Genomic DNA, 27,632 nt, shown 5'->3' with positions numbered 1-27,632 from the left:
GATCTATTTAAAGATCAGGATCGCATTTTCCTGACTTTTACATTTTTAAGGTCAGATGGAGGATGGGCCCTGTCACTTTGAGCAGAACTGTATGACAATTGCAAAGTCTGCTCAGCTGCCTGTGTAGACCCCCTTCTATAAACTGACCACGGCACCTAACTTGTAATCTACTGACACCTTTAGAAATGCAGTTTCATCTTCTTTTTTTTTAATTAAGTTTATTTATTTATTTTGAGAGAGAGAACAAGTGCAGGAGGTGCAGAGAAAGAGGGAGAGAGAGAATCCCAAGCAGGTTCCTCGTTGATGGCACAGGGCCCAATGAGCTCAGACTCATGAACTGTGAGATCATGACCTGAGTCAAAACCAAGAGTCAGATGCTCAACCGACTGAGCCACCCAGGCACTCTCCTTAAAACTGAAAAACTACAAGAGATTATTCATGGGAGTTTCTACCCATGTCTTCCAATCCCCTTAAAATGCCATTCCTATTTCTACTTTAAGATTGCTAGAGATGTTACTTTCCTTCAGTGTGAGAGCTGTTTCTTTGATTGAAGGGCTGATTATATGGTAAACCTGTGATTCTCCACAATAGGATCCAAGGTGACATTCCTTCCCAAAAGTGTCTCAAAAGTGACTTTGTCTGCTCCTGGTTACTGTCTGGCCTCAAATCATTTTCATGACTGGTGCTTCATATTCTCTGTAAAGGTGGACAAAAGAGGGGACTTCCCTCCCTGGTTCTATCACTTTGTGTGAGGGCAGATAAGAGTACCGAGATCCTTGTAGCTATGAATGCATCATATCCCAGTAAGTTGGGAAGGGATACATGGTGGGAATGAGTGACTGTGGAATTGATTACATGCCACCCTGCCCGCCTAGCCTTGACACCCTGTACCTCTCCTGTCATGGCTTTCTTCTGGACAGCTTTCCCTTTAGTCTCATTCCATTGCTAGGCGTGTATTTCTTGTCCCTTCTTCTTCTATCAGGGGCTCCTTTCAATTCTGCAAATACCGACTACCCATTATCACTATTGACATACACCTTTTCCATTATGATTAAGAGTATTCCATCAGGTCACCTGTTTTCCCCTGGTACCAGATGAATTGTCCAATTATGACCTGATTCTACCAGTTCTAGTTCTGGCTTTGCAATTTTTTCTGCTGACCTAATGTATGAAGCACCCTCTGTTTTTTTATCCTACTATGTGGAGCTCATTCAAGACATACTGTGATTAATTTTATGCATCAAGCTGGCTAGGCATAATACCCAGATATTTGGTCAAACATTATTCTAGATGTTTCTGTGAAGATATTTTTTAGATGGAATTAACATTTCAATCAGTAGACTCTGGGCAAAGCAGATTTCCCTCTCTACTGTGTGTAGGCTTCACTCAATCAGTTCAAGGTCTTAATTAAAAATAACCAAAAGACTGGGGAGCCTGGCTGGCTCAGTCGGTTAAGCATCTGATTTCAGCACAGGTCATGATCTCACGGTCTGTGAGTTTGAGCCCCGCATCTGGCTCTGTGCTGGGAGCTCAGAGCCTGGAGCCTGCTTCAGATTCTTACTCTGCCCCTTCCCCACTCACACTCTGTCTCTGTTTCTGTCTCTCTCAAAATAAATAAACATTAAAAACATTTTAAAAATAACCAAATGACAAAAAATCTGTCCTTCTCAGAGGAAATGGAAGTTCTGCAAACTGACTTCTTCCCTGGGTTGCTAGCCTGTCTATCTATCCTGCATATTTAGACTTGCCAGCCTCCATAACTGCCTAAGTCAATCCCCTAAAATAAATCTCAGTCTCACTGTCTCTCTCTGTCTACACACACACACACACACACACACACACACACACACACCCCTACTGGTTCTGTTTCTCTGGAGAACCCTGACTAATACCGTAATGAACACTTGAACATTTGACTTACCTGTATGTAAAGTTCAATTTACCTCTATGTAAAATTCTAATCACTTAAGTTGGGGCTTCCTAATACATATTAGAAAACTCCCTTTCCCTGACTTGTACTGATTTTTCAAAGAGAGAAAGAGAAGAAGGAAAGGAGAGGGGAGAAAGAGACAGAGAGAACACATACAGAGACACGTTGGTCTTGTGTTCTATTAGGCTTTAAATTCTAAGGTGGGAAGAAATTTGGTATCTCGTGTAGAACATGGATGACCACAGAGGTGCTCAACCCTGTGGTGATCCAGACCCTTCAACCCATTCTTCTCCTCTACCCATCAGTATCTCAAGTAATACCTGCTTAATGTTATGTTATGTAATGCTATGTTACGTTTAAACTTTATTTTAATTTTAAATAAAATCTTTTGTTTCTCTTTTTTCTTCCACTCTACCATGGCCCTGAAGCTATACATCAGATATGGGACAAAATCCCTCACTACTTTTCATCCACCAAACTGTGGCCAGACTAACTTTCCTAAGCCTCATTTTCATCATTCCCCTTTATTTCCGGAGAACTCAGAAGAAACTTTTTTTCTGACTTTTAAGGCCCTGCTTATCCATATCCTTATCCATAACCTGTATATTTCTCTGTATCATACCCCAACCTCTGCGTTTTTTTCTCATGAAACTTATTCTACTTGGAAGGTCATGTCCCTTTTCTTTGGCAGAACCCTATGCTCCCTTTGGGGTATGTGCCTCCTTTGACGCTTCTGCTTGTCACTGATTTTCTTCTCTTGTGATCTAAGACAGTTATACACATAAGCTTCATCCAGAAAAACATTTTAAGTAGTCTTTATACGTTATACGTAAAATCTTACACTGTTCCTATCTCATATATGTAGGTCTTGCATAAAGAAAATAATGGAGGGGCACATGTGTGGTTCAATTGGTTGAGTGGTTGACTCTAGCTAGGGTCATGATCTCGCAGTTGGTGAGCTCGAAACCCACATCAGGCTCGTTGCTATCAGCCTGTCAGCACAGAGCTCACTTCGGATCCTCTGTCCCCCTTTCTCTCTTCCCCTCCCCCTCTTGCACATGCGCTCACAAGCTCTCTCTCCCTCAAAAAATATATAAACCATTCAAAACAAAAAGAAAATAATGTAAAGTGCACTGTCATCTAGTGTGAACTTAATCTTCTTCGGAGCTATTCTCTCTGCTTATTGGACAACCATGCTGAAGTCCTGGTACTGCTGTAATTAAGAGTTGTTCAATATGAAATCTTAATTTACCCCTAAATCTAGGTCTTGGAAACATTGCAGACATATGTGGCCGTGCATTCTTATCCTAATGATAGCATGGTGCTATCGATGGTGATGCATTTCCTAAAATATTTTCCCCGTGCATTGTCACCTTAATTTCTTTTTGTCTTACTTTTCTTCCTGAAAACTTTCTCTATTGTCCACATGTAATAATGGAGTGATAGGTTTTTAAGTTAAAATTTCTGTTAAAGTTGTCACAATGGCTTCATTGTGAAATTCATTTCAGGGCTTATTTATGCAGAGACATTCTCCTAGTCATTAGAGCTGTTTTCTACTGAAGGATTATCCAGGGACCAGGGCTCAACAAGTTTGTTCTCATTGTTTCAGTGCCACCAGGTGTGAAAGGAAACAGAAACAAGACTGCATCCAGATAATCTGTGAAGGGGCCATGGTGCTCCATCGTGCGGGTCACACTCCTTGCTGAGCCAAGAGCTGCTGCATGCTGGTTTTCCGGCACTGGTGCGGTCCTGGCATTGCAGCTACACCGAGTGAAGTACAAATACAACTGCAGGACGCTAGTGGCCACTCCAAGAAACGAGAAGTGACACGGCAGATGCTAAACCAAAAATGAATACGACAGATACCAAAAACTGAAATTAAACAAACAAAATCCACATGGTTGTCGGAATGAAACCTTTAAAGTGGGATAGATACGTGGATCAAGTCCACATAGATGCTACTAGCTCTATAGATTTCAAGTAATTGGGGGGCACCTGGGAGGCTCAGTCGGTTAAGTGTCTGACTTTCGCTCAGGTCATAATCTGGCGGTTGGTGGGTTCCAGCCCCACGCTGGGCTCTGTGCTGCCAGCTCAGAGCCTGGAGCCTGCTTCAGATTCTGTGTCTCCCTCTTTCTCTGCCCCTCCCCCACTCGTGCTCTGTCACTGTCTCAAAAATAAATAAAACAAAAAAATTTAAAAAAACAAAGTAATCCCAGAAATAGTTTCCTAAAGCAGGTCATAAAGAGAATTCCTAAGTCTCTATGAATCATTATATTCACTTATTTATGCAGCACAGTTTCCTATATTTATTGGCCTTCTATTGCCTCTGTAAAATACTTGACAGATTGACCAAAAGAATTGCCAATAATGGATAGTTATCAATCTTCCTCTTTATGTAAATGTAAGCCAACAAAAATGGATGGAAGTGATAAAAGTGACCACGTCAAGGATCTGAGAACCAGCAAAGGTTGGCATATCTAAGGATGTGCTCACTAGTCCCGTGACCATAAAGTGGTAACAGGAAGGAAATATTTGGACACCTGAGAGTTCACTAGCCTCCTCACAGACACTGCAGACACATACATAACCACTTCCCACTGATGAGCCTGTAGCAGACACTGCTCATTAATCAGGTCAGGCTTTCTTGCTGAACCTATTCATGGCTTCAGAATTCTTCATAATGGTTTTACCACTTAAATATCACTCAATCAATTTACTTTTGTTCATCTTCCCTTCTATCACCCAAGTCCAAGCTATCAACATTTCTAGCCCAGATTGTTGTTAAGACTCTTCTAACTGATTGCTTGCTTTTTCCCACCTCCAGCCAATTCTCCACAATGCAGTAAGATCTATTTAAACTCAGATTTGATGTATCCTTCTTTTGCTTACAACCCTTTAATGATTATTAACAGGGCTTATAAAGCTCTGCGTTTTTCAAGCTTTGCTGTTTTCTAACTCTCTCCAACTCCTTGTGCTCTAGCTACGTTGGCTTGGCTTTCCTTCAATTTGTCATGCTACTTCTAGCTTCGCCTGCTCCCCTCAGCCCAAAACCAGCCCTCCCCAAGTTTTGTTTTTGTCTTGCTGTCATTCAGATCTCTTTTTAAATATTATTTTCTTGGGAAAATCACTTGGCTCTTTAGCATTGATAATAACGTGTGTGTGTGTGTGTGTGTATAATTTATAAATTGTGCATCCTTCATTTTTTTTAAGTTGATTAATTTATTTTGAAAGACAGAGAGAATGCACACAGGATGAGTGAGGGAGGGACAGAGAGAGAGAGGGAGAGAGAGAGAATTCCAAGTAACCTCCTCGCTGTGGGCACACAGACCTCGACATGGGGCTCGATCTCATGAACCGTGTGATCATGACCTGAGCCAAAGAGTTGGACACAACCGACTGAACCACCCAGGCACCTCTACATAGTATCTTTTGTATCAGCCAAATTTTGTAATAAATTTTTGTATGCATATATATCCCTGCCCCCCTTTTTCAGGAATGGTTATTAAAAATTTACCAGCACACCACTGATGAGCTCCAGCGGTCATAGGGCTAATTGCCTATATTGGTTTCCTTCCCTTTCTTCTTTTATTTTTTTATTAAAAAATTTTTTTTATAAATTTTGAGACAGAGAGAGACAGAGCATGAGTGGGAAAGAGGCAGAGAGAGAGGGACACACAGAATCCGAAACAGGCTCCAGGCTCTGAGCTGCCAGCACAGAGCCCGATGTGAACCCACGAACAGGGAGATTATGACCTGAGCCTAAGTCGGACCCTTAACCGACTGAGCCACCCAGGCGCCCCTCGCTTTCTTATTTTACTTCCCTGTTCCTTTACTGGGTTTCCTAGGATCATCTCCAAAACACCTCCTTATATTCAAATCCTCATCTCAGGATCTGTTTTGTGGGAGACTCAAGCCATGACAGTCATGAAGTGTAAGCTTTATCTACCATTTTATCCCCTGTACCTAATAAACACAACATAAATACTTGTTAAATGAATAAAATAAGCACAGCCTCCCAGAGAGCCACTACTAACTAGGTGGACTTGTTGAAATCTTTTCACTCTGGTTTACTGGCACATGAAGAGTTGGCTTGGATCTGTAGCCTATAGTGCCCCTGCAGCTCATCTGTGATGGGCCAGTCTCTCATCTAAAGATATGCAGGGAATCTATATGGAGCCTTGGGGAAAAAAAACCAGTGTGTACCAGTGCTAAATGAGGTAAAACAAGAGAATGAACTTAAGTGCTATGGAGGAAAAAGAGAGCTCCCCTGAGGAAGGAGGAAAGAAGTAGAAAGTAGAAGTAGAAATGGTAGCAGTAAGATGAGATGAAGTTGCTGAGAGTTACTGAACACTGCTTGGTACGCATCCTCTGAATATGTGAGTGAGTATGTTCAAGTGATGACTGCAAGGGTGGAAGGAAGGGAAAGATGAAAAATTTTTTAAATGTTTTATTTATTTTTGAGACAGAGAGAGGTGGGGCGGGGCAAAGAGAGAGAGAGGGACAGAGGATCAGAAGAGGGCTCTGCGCTGACTGCAGCAAGCCTGATGTGGGGCTTAGACTCATGAACCAAACTCACAAATCATGAGATCGTGACCTGAGCCAAAGTCGGATGCAAAACCGACTGAGCCCCCAGGAGCCCGAAAAGATGCAATTTCTAATGACAGCTGCTTCTGCCTGCTTTTGCTCTTGCAGGACTGGCAAAATTGATCTTAGAAACATGTGGTCTCAGTTCAGTAAAATGTTAGAAAGAGATTAAACAGACTACTGCTCTGCACAAAGCAATAGATTCATAATTTGATGAGGGAGTTGGGAAGAGCCTGGAAAAGGAATGGTCACTGAGGGAGTTTTGAGAGAATAGAGGGCTGACCAGCATGGTGCAGCACGGGGGTAATGTGAAATCCACAGAGGGCACAAAGTCAGGGAATTGCCGAATTTAGGGCACTGAACTTCCCAAACTTAAGTTTTGAAGGACAGTGCTATCTCACTTGCCATCTAGGTTAAGTCTAGAATGACCAGATTTGAGAGTTGGAAGGACTTCAGTTCACTGTTGATCTTTCCCCGGGAACTGTGAAGATTGCATTCATGGACAAAGAGTAATGCTGACTGGCTATTCCGTCCTTCCTTCAGATGGCATTTTCCTCCTGGATCCCTCTGAATAATTTTTATCAGCAGCATATTCCCATTACGGAAACTTACTGTTTGATCTTCAATTTACACATACAAGGAAGAAAAGGCAAAAATATTGACCACAGTGGTTTAAAGTTCAGCTGAGTTTTTCTTAGAAATCTTTCCAAGTCTTACCAATATCTTTTCATCCTCAAGGGGAATGATTTAAATAACATCTTTGCCAGGCCTTCACGATTAAGAGTTAGGATATGAAAAGTTTTTGGCTTACATATTTCTTTCACTTCATACCTACACATTAATCAGTGTGGTAGTTAATATATCATATGTGGTGGGGCTGTTTAAAGTTCTTCAGGACTCTTATTTTGATAAAAGTATTTCTCTGGGAGGACTATCACCTTGCATCACCTTACATGTCAGGTTGTCTTGAGCTGTGTGAGGACTGACGCAGAGTGGGGCATATCTTCTAGGAGTTTACAGTCTAAAAACAGTGATAGATAGGTTCATTAGGCTCAACAACAATAATGCATAGTTATGAAACCCCAATCATGCACCAGACACTGTGTTCTGTGCAGGATTTTTTAAAAAGTTTATTCATTTATTTTGGGAGGAAGCGGGGGGGGGAGAGAGAGAGAGACAGAGAGAGAAGCAGGGGAGGGGCGGAGAGAGCGGGAAAGAGAGAGAATCCCAAGCAGGCTCCACACTGTCAGCATGGAGCCTAATGTAGGGCTTGAACCAGGAACCATGAGATCATGACCTGAGCCAAAATCAAGAGTCAGTAGCACAACTAACTGAGCCCCCACTCAGGTGCCCCAGGATTCTTTTTTTAAACATGTTCTTTCATTTCAGGAATTCAGTCTTGGAGGGATATCACACATGCATAGATGTAATTTCAATACCGAGTGGTAAATATTTGATGGCACTATATATACTTTTTCATTATGGAGTCAGGGAACAGATGGTAATTATGAGTCTTTTCAGGGAGCAGTTGGGAAAGCTTTACAGAAGAGGTGGCATATTAGCTGGAACTTAAAGCATAAGTAGGAGATCATCAGGCTAAAAGAATGGAAGCGAATTATAGGCATGAGAGAAAATAATTTGTGCAAAGTCACAAAAGCATGAATATGGAGGGCATATTTTGGCAGTGGCAGGTGGTGTGAACAGAATAGACAGCAGACTACTGTTTTTGGGTCATTGAATTGGCTCTCTCGGAGCTTCTTAGTAGGTAGGGCAAAAAGGGAAATAATCAAATTATTCCTATCGATTCTGACTTCCATGGAGGCACTATGATACAAATTCATTCATTTATTCCTTCAGTCAATCAGCATATATTAATCACTTGCCTAGTATGTGCCAAGCACCTGGCCAGACACTGATGATATTGCAAAAAGTAGAGACAGACCGAATCCTTAACCTCGTGGAACATTAGCAGCTGTGTTCTCTGTTGAGTTCATTCAGTTTAGCTCATTCCACTGACTGCTGACAAAGGAGTCAAATGCTGAGTGTGAGATTAAGAAAATTTACAAATGTGTGATGATTTTATGTTATTACCTACATGGGATGCGATAGCCAATTTTATGTATCAACTTGACTGGGCCATGGGGTGCCTAGATATTTGGTTATAGATTATTCTGGGTATGTTTGTGAGGACATTGCTGGATGCAATTAACATTTGAACACGTAGATGGAGTAAAGCAGATTGCCCTCCCTAATACGGGTCTCATCTACTCAGTGGGAGGTCTGAACAGGGACAAAAGGCTAAGTAAGGGAGAATTCTCTTCTTTGCTGGACTGTGTTTGAGCTGGGGCACTGGTTTTCCTGCCTCTGGACTTCAACTCAGCCTGGACCTCATGCCATTGGCTCCCCTGGGTCTCCAGCTTGCTCACTGTACATCTTGGGACTTCTTAGCCTCCATAACCGCATGAGTGAATTCCTGATATTAATCAGATATAGATATTGATATAAATCTCCTATTGATTATATTCCTCTGGAGAATCCAGACTAATACAGTGAAATAAAAGACAAAACAATGTCCAATAGCAGAATAGCTCTGCCTGAAGTTTGTTTCTTCAGCATTTAAAATATTGCAATTTATTAAGGGATCTGGCTTACAACTTAAATGGAATGTCCAGCAAATGAGAATAGTGTAACTTGGGAGAGAGAACACTGGAGAGATAGACCAGATGATCATTCTAATGAGTGAAATGAAAAAAGCATTGCTGCCTACACACATCTAAAACAAATGAAACCACACCAAACCACAAAAAGGTTATGAAATTGGGGTGCCTGGGTGGCTCAGTCGGTTAAGCATCTGACTCTTAATTTCACCTCAGGTCATGATCTCACAGTTTTATGGGTTTGAGGCCCACATTGGGCTCTGTGTTGACATCGCGGAGTGTGCTTAGGATTCTCTCTCACTCCCTCTCTCTTTGCCCCTTCCCTGCTGGCACTCTCTCTGTCTCTCTCAAAAAATAAATAAACTTAAAATATGTTGATAAATTTATTTTAAATGTTTATTTATTTTTGAGAGAGAGAAAGAAGGGGCACAGCAAGAGAGGGGCAGAGAAAGAGAGGGAGACACAGAATCTGAAGCAGGCTTCAGGCTCTAACCTGTCAGCACAGAGCTAGATGCAGGGCTTGAACCCACGAACTGTGAGATCATGACCCGAGCCAAAGTCAGACAATTAAACAACTGAGCCACCCAGGTACCCCAATAAAATTTTTGAACAAGTTGGATGCATGTTATGAAGAAGACAGGATATTGAGCTTCTCTGATACTTTACACTCTCATTTTTATGAAATTGGATCTTAATTGATCTTAACACTTAATTGGCTCTGTAAGAAAAAATGGCTTAGAACCAACTACCCTAAAATATGTTAATAATAAAAGATCTCAGAATTTTATAGAAGATAACAACTCATTTAGTGCTCTAGAGGCATATTTTGCAAGTACTTTATCTCAAGGGATTAACTACTGAATCAAACTGCTTAAACTGAGAGATTTCTATGAGTGTTTTATTGAGATTTTAATGGCTTGGTGGGCGTTTGGTGACATTAACCTTAAAAATTTTCCAAGCTAAAATTATCTCAGTAATACCATGGTTCAGAATTTTGGAGTCCTAGTTGTCACTTTACATGCATGGAAAAGACTCAGAACTGCCTTATGAGGGAGGGAAGCTTTGGTCTTGTCTACGGTGCTCATCTCCCACCCCCTCCCCATTTCTGTGTATATAAGTGAAATGCCTTTTTATCAGGATACTTCTTAGTGAGAGTCTTCATTTTTCACTAAGGCATGGCATTTCTCTCCCCAGCTGAGCTGATTATGAAAGCATATGGGTCTGCCTTTAATTGGCAACATAGAATATTTGCACTCTAGGCCCATGTCAGCAAATGAAGTGCTTCTTGGTCAATACTAATCAAAAGCTGAGTTATGAGATATAATTTTTATTTATGGGACATTGACTAAAAGTTATGCAGCACATTTATTCCTCTAGATACTCTGAAATCAATCCTTGAATTAAGGCAGACTATCAGCACCTAGCCCCTCATAGAACTGCTGTAATGAACTGGGCTTTGGAATTCATTATGCATCTCCAGTGAAAGAAGTGCTAAGAAACTCAGAGGCAAATTCGTGAGCTATCCAAAGCAAACTTATAGAACTTTAATGGTTATTTTGTATACAATTTTCCCTACAGAGTCATCTGATTTTTTTTAAATTATTGAGGTGAACATCATCAGGGAAATAACAAATCAAAACCACACTGAGATACCACCTCACACCAGTCAGAGTGGCTAAAGTGAACAAATCAGGAAACTATAGATGCTGACGAGGATGTGGAGAAATGGGAAACCTCCTATACTGCTGGTAGGAATGTAAACTCATGCAGCCCCTCTGGAAAACAGTGTGGGGGTTCCTCAAAAAATTAACAATAGAACCCCCCTATGACTCAGCAATAGCACTGCTAGGAAATTACTCAAGCGATATAGGAGTGCTGATGCATAGGGGCACATGGACCCCAATGTTCATAGCAGCACTCTCAACAATAGCCAAAACATGGAAAGAACCTAAGAATCCATCAACTGATGAATGGATAAAGAAGATGTGGTTTATCTATACGATGGAATACTACATGGCAATGAGAAAGAATGAAATCTGGCCATGTGTAGCAACATGGATGGAACTTGAGGGTGTTATGCTGAGTGAAAAAAGTCAGGCAGAGAAGGACAGATACCATATGTTTGCACGTATAGGAGGATTAGGAGGACTTAACGGAGAACCACGGGGGAGAAGAAGGGGGAAAATAGTTGGGGAGAGAGAGGGAGGCAAACCATAAGAGACTCTTGAATGCTGAGAACAAACTGAGGGCTGATCGGGGTGGGGAAGAGGGGAAGGGGGGTGATGGGCAATGGGGGAGGGCACTTGTTGGGATGAGCACTGGGTGTTATATGAAAACCAACTTGATAATAAACTAAGAAAAAATTATTGAGGTGAAAAAAACATAAAATTTTGGGGACGCATGGGTGGATCAGTTGGTTCAGCGTCTGACTTCAACTCAGGTCATGATCTCATCTTCTGTGAGTTCAAGTTCCACCTTGGGCTCTGTGCTGACAGCTCAGAGTCTGGAGCCTGTTTCTGATTCTGTGTCTCCCTCTCGCTGCCCCTCCCCCACTCACACTCTATCTCTTTTTGTCTCTCAAAAATGAATACATGTTTAAAGAAAAAAGAAAAATAACATAAAATTTTAAAGTGAACAATTCAGTAATCATGAATTTGTAAATTCACAATGTTGTACAAAACACCATCCAAAATTGTTTTATTACTCCAAAAGAGTTATTCTGAGTTTTGGGGGTTTTTTTTGCTTTATCTTTTCTTCCATAATTAAAAAAAATTTTTTTAACGTTTATTCATTCTTGAGAGACAAGAGAGACAGAGCATGTGGGGGAGGCTCAGAGAGAGAGGGATACACAGAATCCGGAGGAGGCTCCAGTCTCTGAGCTAGCTGTCAGCACAGAGCCCGACGGGGGGCCTCGAACCCATGAACCATGAGATCATGACCTGAGCTGAAGTCGGATGCTTAACCGACTGAGCCACCCAGGCACCCCTTAGTTGATTGTCTGGCTCTTGATTTTGGCTCAGTCATAATCTCATGGGTTCATGAGATCAAGCCCCATGTCTGGCTCTGTGCTGAGAGCATGGGGTCTGCTTGGGATTCTCTCTCTCTCTCTCTCTCTCTCTCTTTCTCTCTCTCTCTCTCTCTGCCCCTCCCCCATGTGTAAAAAATTCTAATAATAAGCCACAGTGCAGGAGGTCGAGGAGGAGGAATCAGAAAATATGAGAAGAACCAAGAAATCATTTTGTCGAAGCCAAATGAAGAAAAAGTTTTAGGAAGGGAGTGGTCAACAGAAGTCCTTGCCAGAAATATCAAGTAAATTAAAGATGGAAATGAGGCTGCTAAATTGATTAATTAGGAAGCCATCAGTGATTTTTGTGGAAGTTGTGTCCCTGTAATGTGTGGTTAGAGGTGAAACTTTAAAAAAAAAAAAAACTGGCAGTGTAGTGACATTGAGAGAAAAGAAGCTCTGGTTGAAAGGCAAAGCAAATTTGAGGGAATATTTTTTTTAATGAGGGGTACTTAAGCCAAACATAATTTAGTAGGCAGACAAACCCTGACTGACAGTTCTGGCTTTGCGACCAGCTATAGTGTGACCTTGAGCAAGCACCTCGCATTTCTAGTCTTGACTTTCTTATCCACAAAGCACAGTAGCTGAACTAGATTATGTCTAAGATTCCTTCCCGCTTTAGTGTTCTAAACTATAACCATGAGTGGAAGGAATATATAAATATAATGAGAACAGTAAAGCAATTTTGCAAATACAATAACACACTCATCATACAGTGTCATTTTTATTAATCTACCTGAAATGCTGATCTTTAATAAGGTTTTATGATATCACAATGAAAGAAAGGAATCCAGTGAGCATTTACTATCACAAACAAAAAGGTTTGTTTTGTCTTACACAACCAACTTTTAAATAATTTGAAAGTCAAAATAGTGGTTGATATGGATTGCAGTTGTTCATAAATGGCCATAAGGTTTTTGAAACTTCTCCCATCAACAGATAAGGTCTATGCTCCCTCTTCCTGAATGGAGATGAGCTCTATGGCTGTCTAGCCATTAGAATTGGATGCAGTGACACTGATTCTGAGTAGGCAAGAGATTGGCAGCTTCTACCTTCTGCCTCTTGCAATATTGAGTCTTTGAACCCATGCTGCCAAGCCTTAAGGATGTCCAAGCAGCCCTGTTGAAGAGGCCTACATAGAGAAAAAATGAGTCCCACTCCACGCCCCACCAACCAGCCAAGAGCTGTGGTTGAGTACTGATTGGCCAGTCATGTGAGTGAACCAACTTGGAAAAAGATGTTCAATACCCGTTAGCTTGAGATATTTTAGTTGACACAAATGGGGCCCAGAAGGGTTGTCCCAGCAGATCCCTGCCCACATTTCAGATTTATGAGCAAAATAAATGATTACTGTTTTAAGCCACAAACTTTGGGGATCGTTTATAATGCAGCAATAAGTAATTGGATCATGCAGTTAACACTTATTCACTGGTAATCATGTAAGCCAAATACAATCTGTATGGGTGCTTCTTCTTGCATGCCATATATGTATTTGTGAAAAACCTTGTATTTCACAAAATTTCATACTAATTACACATGGCATGTTTATTAGGAAAATAAGATTGAGGTAGATCACTCAAAACCTGTAGAATTTTGTAAAGAGAGTCCTAACTAAAACAGTAACAATCCTATTAAAAACATCAGTCATAATATAATAATTTGACATCAGCTATAGAAACATTTTTTCCGATAAGTCTCCTCTGGCAAGGGAAACAAAAGCAAAAGCAAAATTAAACTACTAGGACCAAACCAAAATAAAAAGCTTTTGCACAATGAAGGAAACCATCAACAAAACAAAAAGGTAGCCCACCAAATGGGGAAGATATATGTAAATGATAGATCTGATAGGGGGTTAATAACTAACATATATAAAGGCTTATACAACTCAACACCAAAAAGCAAATAATCCAATTAAAAAATGGGCAGAGGACCTGAATAGGCATTTTTCCAAAGAAAACATACAGGTGGCTAATAGATACAAGACAGGATGCTCAATATCACTACTCATCAGGGAAATGCACATTAAAACCACCATGAGATACCACCTGACTACTTGTCAGGATGGCTAAAATAAAAAACACAAGCATTAATAAGTATTGGCAGGGATGTGGAAAAAAAGTAACCGTCATACTCTTTTGGTAGGAATGTAAACTTATTCAGCTATGTGGAAAACAGTATAAAGTTTCCTCAAAAAATTAAAAATAAAATTACCATATGATCCAGTAGTTACACTATTGGGTATTTACCAAAAGAAAATGAAAATTTCAAGAATTTGAAAAGATATATGTACCCCCATGATTACTGCAGCATTATTTACAATAGCCAAGATATGGAAACAACCCAACTATCCTTGGATAGATGAATGTATAAAGGAGATATATACAATGGAATATTACTCAGTCATAAAAAAGAATGAAATCTTGCCATTTGCACTAACATATATGGACCTAGAGGGTATAACGCTAAGTTAAATAAATAAGAGCAAGACAAATACCACATGATTTAGCTTATATGTGGAACATAAGAAACAACAAATGAACAAAGGAAAAAGGAGACTAACAAAAAAACCAGACTCTTAAGCACAGAGAAAAAACTATAGGTTGCCAGATGGTAGGTGCTTGGGGGGAATGGGTGAAATAGAGCAGATTAAGAGTACACTTATATTATTGAGCACTGAGAAGTATATAGAATTGTTGGATCATTATACTGTACACCTGAGACTAACTTGTTAATTATACTTGAATAAAAAAATTTTTTAATAGAAAAAATTTAAAAATATAAACAATAACAAATCTTCACCGTCATTTGCACTTAGAACCACAGTGCATCCTCATCAACCTTATAACCTGGGGTTCATGTTTCCTTAAAGACATTTTTACCTACAGTTTCAACATAGAGCCGTATAAAGCGGAAAACATAAGGGTTCCTGAAGCCACTATATCAGCACCTTCTTGCACTAAAGAAGACTCTGCTGCAGAATTTTCATTTTTTTTTCTTAAGGTCTTCATAAATTGCTAAAAATTTTTCTTTAACTGTGATAAAGCTTAACTCTATTGTCTCAAAAATAAACATTTTTGGAATTCAAAAGTGAACCAAGAGGATTTCAATGTTTACTGACATCCTTACTTATCAATTACATATGAGCGAACTGGCATGAAAGAAACCACACAGAAGAACAGACAGTATGAATGGTCAGGCCGTATGTGGTGAAGAGAGGACATATATTGATTGTAAAAGCCCAATCAACCGTTGCCATAGCCCCTTGCTATGGACTTCTGTCTTATGATCCACCTTGACCTGGTGAATTTTTAGTTTTGAAGCCTCACAGATATGGCTGGTCTGTGTGGGTAGCATTTGGTACTGCTTTTACTTCAGTTTCTTTCACCAGATCTATCAGGAAAGTGGTGTCAGTGCTCTTTGCAGGCCCAGGGCCTACCTAGAGCTGAGGGAAGGACACTGACAGAAGAGGTTAAATGGATTGCTCTTCTGCTGAAACGCTGGTGTGAGGAAACCTTGTCCTGGGTCAAGGATGACTTTATCACTAGTCTTGGAGGAAGTGTCATAGATGGATTCCTCAAAGAGGAAGTTGTTAGCTAACATAGACTTTGTGGTAAAAAAAAAAAAAAAAAACAACAACAACTCACCAGGTGTACTGTGTCCTGTTCTATCCACTGCCTCAAGCCTGGATTGATCAACAGGAAGTTTTGGACTCAAAGTAGCATCCTAAAGAATAAATTTAGAAAGACAGATGTTGAGAAGTGACATTTCCCTGTATGTGGGAAGACTACACTCTATTTTTCCCTTCATTTAAATATAAGCAAATCATTTTATAATTGATTTGAACCTACTATGGATTCTGATATAGGATGTGATATAGAAAGGAAAACATGCATTGATACAGTGTTAAAATATGATCAGTTGCCTTCTTGACTAACTGAATCTGCCTAGGTAGGGTTAACTAATAGCTGAAATATGATGAATTGCCCATCATGTTTAAATTTATGAATTCCTTCATTTAAAGAGGGAATAGAGCTTAGTCAGCACTTCCATTTATCAATACTCCACTGATAACTTTTGGCATAAATTAAATGGACATAGCTTTAAATGAAATACAAAAGTTATTACAGAATTTATTATTTTTACCTTTGAAGACATTATACTTGTGAAACCCTCACAAATAAACATAGATAAGACCTTAAGGCCTTATAAGAACAAACTTATAAAGTAAACTTATGTTTATATTTATTTCTGAAAGTCAAAATTAAATTATATATTCTTGTTTAAGTATTCTTTTCAGTTCATGAACATGTGTTTGTTTTATTAAAACACCAAATCCTGACACTAATTGAAACAAAGATCTAACTACATTGAACAGAATTTTGAATTTCTGGGTATTTGAAATGTAAGTTGTATCCTATTAACACAGAAAATAAAAGTGGCAACCAACTACTGCCTGTAACATACAGAAAAAAATTGAAATTAGCATGGCAAAGGAGATTTTGTTCTGTTCAGTCTTTAAGCTGATTTTTTTCCCTGTGGAAGGCTTTGTTCCTATTTGAAGAACAAACTCATTTACCTTTGTGATATCGGCAAGGAGTGTGGGCAGCACCGACTGGAAGTCGGGATCAGAACTTGACAATGACCCCAAAAATTCTGCAGGTGAAAAATCACAAGGTTTGTGGCAATAATCAGTTTTTAAGGAGTGGTATAGCAAATCATTCATAAATGAGCATCACATACACTAATGGTCACTGATCTGAATAATAAATTGAAAGACAAATGCAGAGGGGGTTTCATTTTGTAAGTTTATGTGATAAGAACAGTTATTTAAATGGACTTTTAGGATGTTTAGTTTTATTGTATAGATTTGGATCAAGCAAGCAGGTTGATTGGCTAGGCCAGTGGGGATGAAGATATAATTAAGCTAACAAAGAAAGAAATAGCTAGAATAAATGCTGGAACCAAGGGCCATTTCCAGAGTTCTACTTCTACCTTAAAGCCTGATTCTCAGAGCATCTCAGAAGTTTGAACAGAGATAAACCAGAGTACCAAATGGTCTCTGAGATGAGTCTGAAGCCCCCCATTTTCTTGCCAAGGAGATTCCCTTGCCCTGCATGTTGTCCCAAGAGACCTTTTGATGTTTTCCAGTGTTGAGTTTTACTGCCTAAACCAGAGAAATAGAACTGGCAGAGAATGCCAGTTTCATGCCATATCATACTAAAATAGCATCATTTCTAGTGTCACTCTATTATACCAAGAATGCTGGGCTTAGTGAGGAGTTCTAGGCTCCTGGGTCCCTCCAGATACCCTCTGAGAATGCTGAGTGTGCCTGATGATCTTCCTGACCTTCTTAGATCCACTCTTCTCTCCTCTCCCTGCTACTCACTGCCCTAGAATGTTGACTTATATGGACTATATCAATGGTTTTTTGCTCTCTGGCTTTGGGATGGCTTAGACTATTAGGCAAATCCTTCATGCCTAGAGGTGGTAATGGAGCTTTGCTACTTTTGGTCCCAGGGAACTGTCCTATTCCTTTGTGTCTTGGGCAAGGCTTTATAAACAGTCCCTCTATCAAATTCTCATCATGTTATCCTATTCTATTCTAATAATGTGGCATCCATTTCCTTCTGGGACTCAGCCAATTTACTGGGTGTAGGAATCTGGGTTGTGCCAATGGAACAGAACTGTCCATGGGTGCTTCTTTCTACCTGGACTCCTTGCATGACTGTGGCTGAACTAGTGAACTGAAACTCTGGGCTTCTCTTAGACCTATTTTTGATGTGGTGTAGCACCAAAGGCTCATCCAATGAGACACAGTTTGGAGTGAGGAAAGAGAAATGATACCGTATGTGATGTGCCTGTCACACAGATGATTGACTCTATAAGGCCCAAGGTAAAATAAAGTGACCCTGAGACATTCTACACCTCTTAGTGTCTCTGTCAAAATGAGGATAAATCCAGAACTATGAAACTGCCTACTGACCATCAGTGAACTGAATTGTTTCCACATCCAAGGATTTATCTTCCTCTAGTGCTCTGCTGATTAGCTTTTTGAGGTCTGAAGCTGTGAGATAGATTTCTGGTTGCTTGTCTTCCTCCATCATTCCATGAGGGACTCCTTCACTCTCAATTTTGTTGGAATCAAAAGAAAGGAGGTCACTTGCTGTACTTTTAGCTTCTGCACTGTCTCTCTTAAAGGTGGCCATAAGTCGCATCTCAATGGAGCTTGAACTGTAGACAGCAGAGGACACATTCTACCCAGATCCATTGTTACATGCCTTATAAAGACAGTCACTGTGTTGCTAATAAAGGTTCAAGACAGCTTCATCCTTTTTGCTGATGGGCTTTTAAAGAATATCCCACTTCAAAACTAGTTTAAATGTTTATTAGAAATTTGAAATGTGGAAGAACAATTGACTTATATTTTAGTCCTTAGAATGCCAGATTGAAGAGGGGCTACTAACTGAATCAAGTGATCGTGGATTTTTACTTTATTCCTTATAAAAAAGTATTAATTGTCAAGAGTTGCTATTGTTGACCAGTAGTTTTAGTGGTCTTATAAGCAAAGTCATGCAGTGCTAATCAGCAGGAAGGATGAATTGTCTTTTTTTCTACAAATAACCTTCTTCAGGAAGGTCTGTGAAACAGCAGCATAGGATATAGAAATGGGACAGTATTCTATACATTGTAATATTGTAACCAAGTCAAAACTTCAATTTTAAGGTTATTTCTCCTCTGCTTCTTTCAAGAGTATTTTTTAATTAAAGAACAAATTTCTAAATTAAATATAATCTTTTCCCTCAAGCTGCTTTTGAGATAACATCTTGGAAGAAAGGTGTGAAAAAAGAGAAAGGGAAGTACTATATGATTAAGTATATTTATTATCATATTTATTGATTTAATGCCTTTTGCATATAAAAATGAAGTAAGAGTCTCTGTAGCTCTGTCCTCTAGGATCAGGTTTTACCTTTCAATTTATGCCATAAATCCACACAAAAGGATGCAAAAGTGTTTGAAAGGCCACAGGAACTGATAATGTGTACTCTTGGCAGTTCTTTGGGCCACACAATCAGTTAGAATCTACACTAGTCAATTATAGGAGCCAAAGCTAGATTCTTATTACTGAGCTCCCCACGGTATCATGGGCTCTGTCCCAATTCAAACTGACCTTGGAACCAAGAAGCAAATTAGTTTCTCTGCTTTATTCCAGACTTAGGTTGGCTGCTTGTACAAGTGTGCATTCAGACAGACAATTACCCATCACAAATGACATTTAAGAAATTGTTAAAACACGCTTGCCTCAGAGAAAGGTATTTTTATGTTTTTCTAATTAGATTTTGAATTTTACAGGATACACTTTCACTGATCAAATCATGTTTACATACTTATCTCATAATAATTTTGACTTAAGAATTTGTTTTTACTACAAAGTAATTGCATAATTACTTATTTACTAATTTATTATTTAAGCATGGTTAAATTTTAACATCAGCAAATGAAGACATAAATCCAGCAATAGATTCAGAGTCTGTGGGATCTCAAGCTCATACAAATCAGTGTCTCTTTAAGAAAAACAATACAACACATGGAGATAAAATTAAATATAGAAGTGAGTCTATGTTTAAAGTAGAGAAGAAATTAGTAAACAATAAACATGTGTAAAGGCAGACATGTAACTCAAGCATCACAAAATTCTGTATACATATTTCATTAGCTATACCTCTGTAGAACTTTTCTCTTTTATTGTTTACAGCAATTACTCCCATTTAAATAAGACACTAATAAAAAGCCATGGGCTTATCCCAGGTTTTATATGTAAAAATTACCTATAAAAGATCAGTATATAAATCTGTGGGGGAAAAGGCACTATATTTCAAAATATTAGAAAAGTCCAAATTACCCATCTTTTCCTTTCTTCGGTCTTCATTTCACCAGGAGCAATGGGAACATGCAAGGGAGAAAGAATTTTTATAAAATTTATTAAGATATCCATTGAATCATTTCATCTCTCTCTCTCTCTCTCTCTCTCTCTCTCTTTTACACACACATACACACACACACACGCACACACACAGATTTCTATCCATTGTCTTCCATGCTTGTCCAGAGCTTTGAAGGAAACACATTAAACTGCCATCAGAATTTGGATGGAATTTTAAGAGTCACATGAATCTCAGGAAATAAACAGCATTATGGGATGTTTCTGATTAGGATTTCAGCCTTAGTTCAAACGGTATGTACTTTTGGTCTTTGTAAACTCTTTGATTTCTTCATATTCTTCCCAAAGAGGCCACAAATATATCCTATACGTCTTACATTTTGGGTAGTGCTGGTGCCAGGAAGTTTTTTAAGAAAGTATTTTATAAATGGATTTCTCATCGCGTGAATAGCATTAAATGATTAATTTAATCCTGAAGGTAATTAATCTGAGACTGGACACTGGAACTGGTGTTTTGTTGACTGATTGTTTTTCAAATTGCTTTAATCAGTAAGCCTTGTAGGAATGGTACAATTCATCATGGAACAGGTTGCAAGAAAAATAAACACCTGTTTACCGAGTGGGTGGTCTGAGCCAGGCAGTTTATATGCAGCCTCATTTAATCTTTCCAACAACACAATCCCCATTTTACAAAAAAGGAACACACACAGAGAGGGAAAGTTGTCCATTGGAAGGTGGCAGAGCTGGGATCCAAACCCTGTCCTGCTTGACTTCAAGTCTGGACTCACTGGCCATACCACTCACTACTTGCTCATCAAACTGTGGTCATCAAACTGACAAATATATTTTGGACTCCTCTGGATGTATATATGAATTTAGTTTAGAAGCTATATTCAGTTTTCTCATTTTCCATTTCAGGTGGTGTTTGTTGACAAAGACATTCTCTACATGTGAAGGGATTTGTGTTACTGCTTTCTCTGCCTGGAGTATGAATTCATTGAACTTTCGTCCCTTGGTAAAATATGACTGAAAGAGACTGCTATGACTTTCCTTTCTGTGGAAGCATAAAAGGATCTATGACTTCCTAACTGGGGCTGCTCTGTGGGGCCTGCTGCTTGCTTCCTTTCAGCAGTGGCTTGTAGTTTCGAGAAGGGCTCCCTGAGCCAAGCGCCTAGTCCTGTCCATTTTTTTAAAAAATTTTGCATTGAAATATAATTGTCACGAACAAAGTGCACATGATGATGGTATACAATTTGGTAAGTTTGATATTATACACCTGTGAAACCATTACCACAATCAAATTAATCCCTCCCAAAGGTTTACTCATGCCCCTCTGAAATCCTTCCCTCTCATCCTTTCTGCCTCACCCTCCCCAACATAGTTATTCTTTCACTCAACATAGTTATTCTGAGACGAACCCATATTCTTGTATATTCTAATAGTTGCCTCCTCTATTTAGTAGTCTATGGTAATAATATTCCATGATTTGTGTATCTATTGCTCTGTTCATGGATATTTGGATTATTTCTTACTGTTGCTATTACAAATAAAGTTGCTATGTACAATTGTGAACTAGCCTTTGAAAGAGTCTACCCTCCTACTAGATTAAAATGATTGTTAATAGTTTCCCATATTGCTTTAAGAAATAAAGCAATATTTAAAATTTTTAAACATCTTTATTATTTTGAAAGACAGAGAGAGACAGAGCATGAGTGGGGGAGGGGCAGAGAAAGAGGGAGACAGAATCTGAAAGCAGGCTCCAGACTCTGAGCTGTCAGCACAGAGCCCGATGCGGGGCTGGAACCCACCAACTGTGAGATCATGACCTGACTGACTGAGCCACCCAGGCACTGTGAGATAAAGCAATATTTAAAGCTGATCTTTTTCTGTTCATCCTTAGAATTGTGTTAATCATAGATGTCCTCATAACTTCCCAGTTGTGTCTGGGAGAATCAAATGAGGTCACTGATAAAAAAAAAAGTACTTATGAAATTATAGATCAGGTTTTGTACAAATGAGCTGAAATAAAGACAGTACCAGGAGACTCAAAGGGTTTTAGGGGATCTGGCTCCATGAGGAAGCAATTTCTTACATTCTAAGTTTACTTTACAACACTTTGAGCATTGGTAGTTATGATTAAAAGCTTGCCATACTCATAAGCATATCTTTTAAATTTTTTAAAACATTTTATTTATTTGTGAGAGAGAGAGAGAGAGAGAGAGCGCGGGGGAGGGTCAGAGAGAGAGAGAGAGACACAGAATCTGAAACAGGCTCCAGGCTCTGAGCTGTCAGCACAGAGCCCGACGTAGGGCTCGAACCCATGAACCGTGAGATCATGACCTGAGTCGAAGTCAGACGTTTAACTGACTGAGCCACCCAGGCACCTCCATAAGCATATCTTTTATAGTATTCAGGGTTCAACTGTTTTCTGGGAGACTAAATATTCATTCCATAGTGGAGAGCATTGGGAATACATGATCAAATTTACTTTATATACATCTTTGGTGGGAGTAAGAATAAATTCTAATGGAGATGAACACGTGGGAAAGATGCAGCTTCAGTAGATATATTTTTAAAAATTTTATCTTGCAAAATGTCATCATCTTAATACTTTCATTTTCTTCTGAAATAGATTTTTTCTTTTATTATTAGGTTTTCATTTATTTGAAGGGAGGGCATAATGACCATTTGAACATTCACCGAGAGGCCTGTTCCTATCATTTCCCTCGGCTTTAAATGCAACATCTGCTCTTTAGCTGCAGTGGTTTGTCCAGAAGACTTTGCCGTTTATGCAGAATATTCCACTATCACCTTTCATTTCCCTCTAATCCATCTGATTTCACATGGAATATTGTGGAGCAGCATCTTGAAATAAGGAAAAATGAGTCTGCTTTGGTGCACATTAAGGGTTTCATCTTTTATAACTTTCACTTTTCAATATTTTCTTCCACTGGAGTCACACAAATCAGAGAGGCCTGAGAGCTTTGAGAGAAATACATCCATAGAACTCACCCAGAAGCTATTCTTCATGAGCATGTAGACTTGCCCTGGGCAACTTCTAGCTTTAACACAACAGAGGGTGAAGGGGCCAGGAAGTATTTTGGGGGAGACTTTCTCTACCCACTTTACAAATCCCCCTTGGTGAGGGAAATCTCATTCTGTCATGCCGGGGCTCCCACATACCCTATGGCATATTAAAAAATATGTCATATTATGACTCCATCTGTAGATGTTTTGAATGAGAACTTAGAAAAAAGATGCGGGGCATCTGGGTAGCTCAGTTGATTAAGCTTCTGACTCTTGATTTCAGCCTAGGTCATGATCTGGAGGTTCATGGGATTGAGCCTGATGTGGGAACTCTGTGCTGGCAGTATGGATCCTGTTTGTGATTCTCTCTCTCCCTCTCTGCCCCTCCCCGCTCACATGCTCTCTCTCTCTCTCTCTCTATCTCAAAAATAGCTAAATAATCATTTTTTTAAAAGGTGCTAAACTTCTTGTCAAAAATCATGAACCCACCTGGATGAGAATGTTGAGATGCAAATGGATATAGGCCTGTTTGTGGGGAAGCTGTGGGAACATAACTGAACCCCGCATGGCACTAATTTTAAATTTCATTTCCTTTATTTAAAATTGTAATTTAGTGGGGTGCCTGGGTGGCTCAGCCAATTGAATGTCCAACTTCAGCCCAGGTCATGATTTCACAGTTCATGAGTTTGAGCCCCACGTCGGGCGCTGTGCTGACAGCTCAGAGCCTGGAGCCTGCTTCAGATTCTGTGTCTCCCTCTCTCTCTGCCCCTCCCCCACTCACACTCTGTCTCTCTCTCTGCCCCTCTCCCATTCATGCTCTATCTTTCAAAATTAAATAAACATTTAAAAAAACATACATTCTGCGAAGACTTGCTTCCACCTCTGTCCATTTCTACCCTGTTCCTTCAACTCCCTTTCCCCCTCCCCCCCACTGGTACTGCTTTTTATTAGTTTCACCTGATTCCGTAGGTCAGCCTGATTTGTTTAAACGATGATAATGTTTAACATTTGATAGGGAACCAGGCAATCAGACACCAAGGTAACTAATTGCTACTTATTTTGACCTGTCTCCACTGAGGTGTGTTCCTAAGAGGTTTGTTAATAACATTTCCAAGGACAGCAGATGAGCTCTCTGCAGAGAGCAGTGTTTCTGACTCCAAAGGGAGGAAGGAAGGAACACAGCTCCTGTGTTACCGCTTAAAAAATCACCTAGAGTCATGTTCTAATTAGGCAACTCCTTTATCTGAAATGTATTCAGTTTTCAGGATTCGGCCGGGCTAAACAACCAGGGGGGAGAGGAACCTTATATTCCTCATGACACTGCTTTTAAAAGAGGACAGGGGAAAAGTAATTTAAAAATTGAGAAGAGTCGGATCCTCTTACTTACCTAAATCCTAGCACATGGATTTCTTTGAATCCTGGAAGTTTCTTAAATACCTTTTGCATCTGCAGAAAGAAAGAAATTTATGAAACGCTCTGGCTGTACTAGGTCAGACCTTACCTAACTGAGAAAGCCTAAACACTTCTGATGAGTTAGGGGAAAAAAATGAAAATAGAAAATTGAAGCAACAATTGAGGCAAAATGCTTTGTTCTTGGTAATTTCTGAAACCCAGAGGAAAGTGTTTTGCTGTTTATTTAAAAGCTGCAATTGGGTAGTTCTGATCTGCTTTCATGGTTACTTTACATAAAATATGAAATAACTTTAAGGTGGCACTTGGAAGAAACTTTTTTGGCTACAGTATTTTTATTTATACACAAGGAATAACTATAATATTTTCTGAGTTGAATTATATGATTTGGAAAATGTAATGTTAAAGAGGTTACTAAAGTCCAAATGGCTGCTATATCTAAATAAAATGGTACAGGCAGACTCTAATAGGTTAGATTCACTGGTAGATTTATGTGGACTTTATACTAATTTTTCTTAACTAGTCTGATGTTGCTAATAAGGCATGTTATCAGAATATTTTATGATTGCTGTACTCAGTTACTCCTGACCCCCTGCAGTCTGGCTTCTGCCTCTGGACTCTCTCTAGGCTGTTGTCTCTTTGGTTCTCTCCAAACCCAGTGGCATTTTCCATTTCTCTTCCTTGGTGTGCCTGCTTATTTTCTGGTTCTTTTATCTCAAGGACTACTTTCTCAGTCTTCTTTTTTTATTTAATTTTTTTAATGTTTATTTTTTGAGGGGAGGGATTGGGGAGGGGCAGAGAGCGAGAGGGAGACACAGAATCTGAAGCAGGCTCCAGGCTCTGAGCTGTCAGCACAGAGCCCTACGTGGGGCTCGAACTCAGGAACTATGAGACCATGACCTGAGCCGAAGTCAGAGGCTTAACCCACTGAGCCACCCAGACATCTCTCTCAGTCTTCTTTACTCCATCTTAGTCTCGTCTGCTCTCTACTTTAATGTTTTTTGTTTGTTTTTCCTAGGAGAGAGAGAGAGAGACTGCGTGAGCAGGGGAGGGTCAGAGTGAGGGGGAGTCACAGACTGAAACAGACTCCAGGCTCCAAGCTGGCAGTCAGCACAGAGCCCGACGCGGGGCTCGAACCCATGAACCGTGAGATCATGACCTAAGCGAAAGTCGGACGCTCAATCGACTAAGCCACCCAGGCGCCCCTCGTCTGCTCTCTACTTTAAATATATAGATTCTCGGCCTCCTTATCTCACTCTCCTATTTATTCAGCAAGCTTGACACTGTGCTAGGCTCTGGGGACACACTGCCACATAGACAGGTGCTGCCCCTTCCAGCTTGGGAGGCAAGAGAGACCAAAAGGAAGGGATGGTGTTAGTAGCAAAGCTTGGAGGGAGAGCAGGGTGAAGGTGAGGCTGAGGGGGTAAGCAGGCACCTGGCAACATCCTCCCTTCCCTGTGCCCACTCCCCTCTGCCCCTCCTTGCAGGATCTCATATTCTGCTATGGCTTCACTGATCACCTGAGACATAGCTTTGAGTTCTACACATGAATATCCCAACTTTGCCACTAACTCAGTATGTCCAAACCAGAGTCATTCTCTTCCTTCCAAATCTGCCTTTCCTCCAGGGCTCTCTACCCCAGTTAGGTTCATAAACACCTATTGTCTTCCTTCCATGCCAGAAAATCCAGCAACCCTGATACCTTCCCTCTGTGCCCCTCACGTCCAGTCACCAACTCCTGGTAGTTTGAATCCCATATACATTTTGTTTCCACCACATTTTTATTTCCATGGCAGGCATACCTTCCCTATCTTCCCCCTTATATTGCTGAAATGGTTTTTTAGGTGTGTGTGGGAGGAAGAAGAGCAGAAATATTGTTTTGGTGGGGTGGGGGATAGATATATGCTGGGGCAGGAGGAAAGGAGATGTCTCCTTGACCACGTTTTTATTTCCAACGTAATCATTCCATATGTGTTGTTCTTCACTAAAAATCCCTTGAAGGGCTACACTGCTAAATGAATAAGTTCCTTTAGAATGGCATTTAAGGCCCTGCACAAGCTAAACCTCCATTTCTCAAGGACTTTATCCTTTGCCCTTCCTGTCATCATTACCCTTTTGGCCAGTATCGTGTCCTCTAGGGACAATAAACTAATACCTATCTCTCCTCAAATACAACATGTGCTTCCTCCAGACTTCTATTTTCCCCCATTTAACCCAAGATGCAACTTCTATCTTCTGCTCATTGACTGCCCACGCTGCCATGTTTCAAAACCAGATCAAGCATATTCTCTATTGAAAAGCATTTGTAGAGCCCTGAAATCAGGCTCAATGATTTCTTCTTCCCCTACTCTAGAACTTATTACAGTATATCCCATAAAACAGTCTATGAGCTGCATGATGGCTCCCTCACTGAGATTATGCTCCTTGGGCTCAGGGACCATATCTTATTTATTCATCTTCATCTGCCTCCCTCCCGGTACCTAGCAGACCATCATCCACATAGCAGGGACTCAGCAAATTCTGTTTAATTGACTGGAGTGGATCTCTTCATTCTCTAAACTCATCAACATGCCGCTGCATTGTCACTGTATCTAAATTTACTGCTGACTCTACATTATCTATGCCAAGGACTAGGGCAGTGAGGCACAGACAATCCCCACATCACTTACATTGGCCTTTGAAGTGTATCATGGATTTCTTTTTCCAGCAGACTGATTCACCTTCTAAATCATATTTTCTTGCGCCAATATTAAAAATAGTTTTCACCCCCTGAGTATATAGTAACTGCAGTGATGAAGGTAGCTTAGGTTTTGGGTGCTTGAGATAGCTGTGTAGGCCTGAGTTTAAATATTGGTTCTCTTACTTTCTAGCTGTAAGACCTTGAGTTTATGGCTTCAACTCTCGGAATCTGATCTCCTTAGCCTCAAAAGGATCCCTTTATTATAAGGCTCCTATAAGAAATAACTAATTAGTGCCTGCCACACGGTGGGCAGAGAGTTGATGACATTGTATTATTGATTA

General features: G+C 40.0%; 1 protein-coding gene across 1 annotated transcript in view; it reads right to left on the bottom strand.

Moving 5' to 3' along the window:
* The window catches only part of IMPG1 (interphotoreceptor matrix proteoglycan 1), a 109,052-nt gene that overhangs the window by 56,512 nt on the left and 24,908 nt on the right, over window positions 1–27,632 (bottom strand). The window contains exons 7-11 of the mRNA XM_077770166.1: window positions 24,589–24,647; window positions 20,136–20,156; window positions 18,219–18,466; window positions 16,812–16,888; window positions 15,880–15,958 (exon numbers count right to left, since the gene is read on the bottom strand). Of these exons, the coding sequence (XP_077626292.1) occupies window positions 15,880–15,958; window positions 16,812–16,888; window positions 18,219–18,466; window positions 20,136–20,156; window positions 24,589–24,647 (484 nt within the window). The remainder of the gene's footprint in view (window positions 1–15,879; window positions 15,959–16,811; window positions 16,889–18,218; window positions 18,467–20,135; window positions 20,157–24,588; window positions 24,648–27,632) is intronic.

Source organism: Crocuta crocuta, unplaced genomic scaffold (assembly GCF_008692635.1).
Source record: "Crocuta crocuta isolate KB4526 unplaced genomic scaffold, BGI_CrCroc_1.0 scaffold270, whole genome shotgun sequence".
Lineage (NCBI taxonomy): Eukaryota > Metazoa > Chordata > Mammalia > Carnivora > Hyaenidae > Crocuta > Crocuta crocuta.
Note: the sequence above shows the minus strand (reverse complement) of the source record. Positions and strands in the feature narration are given on the sequence as shown.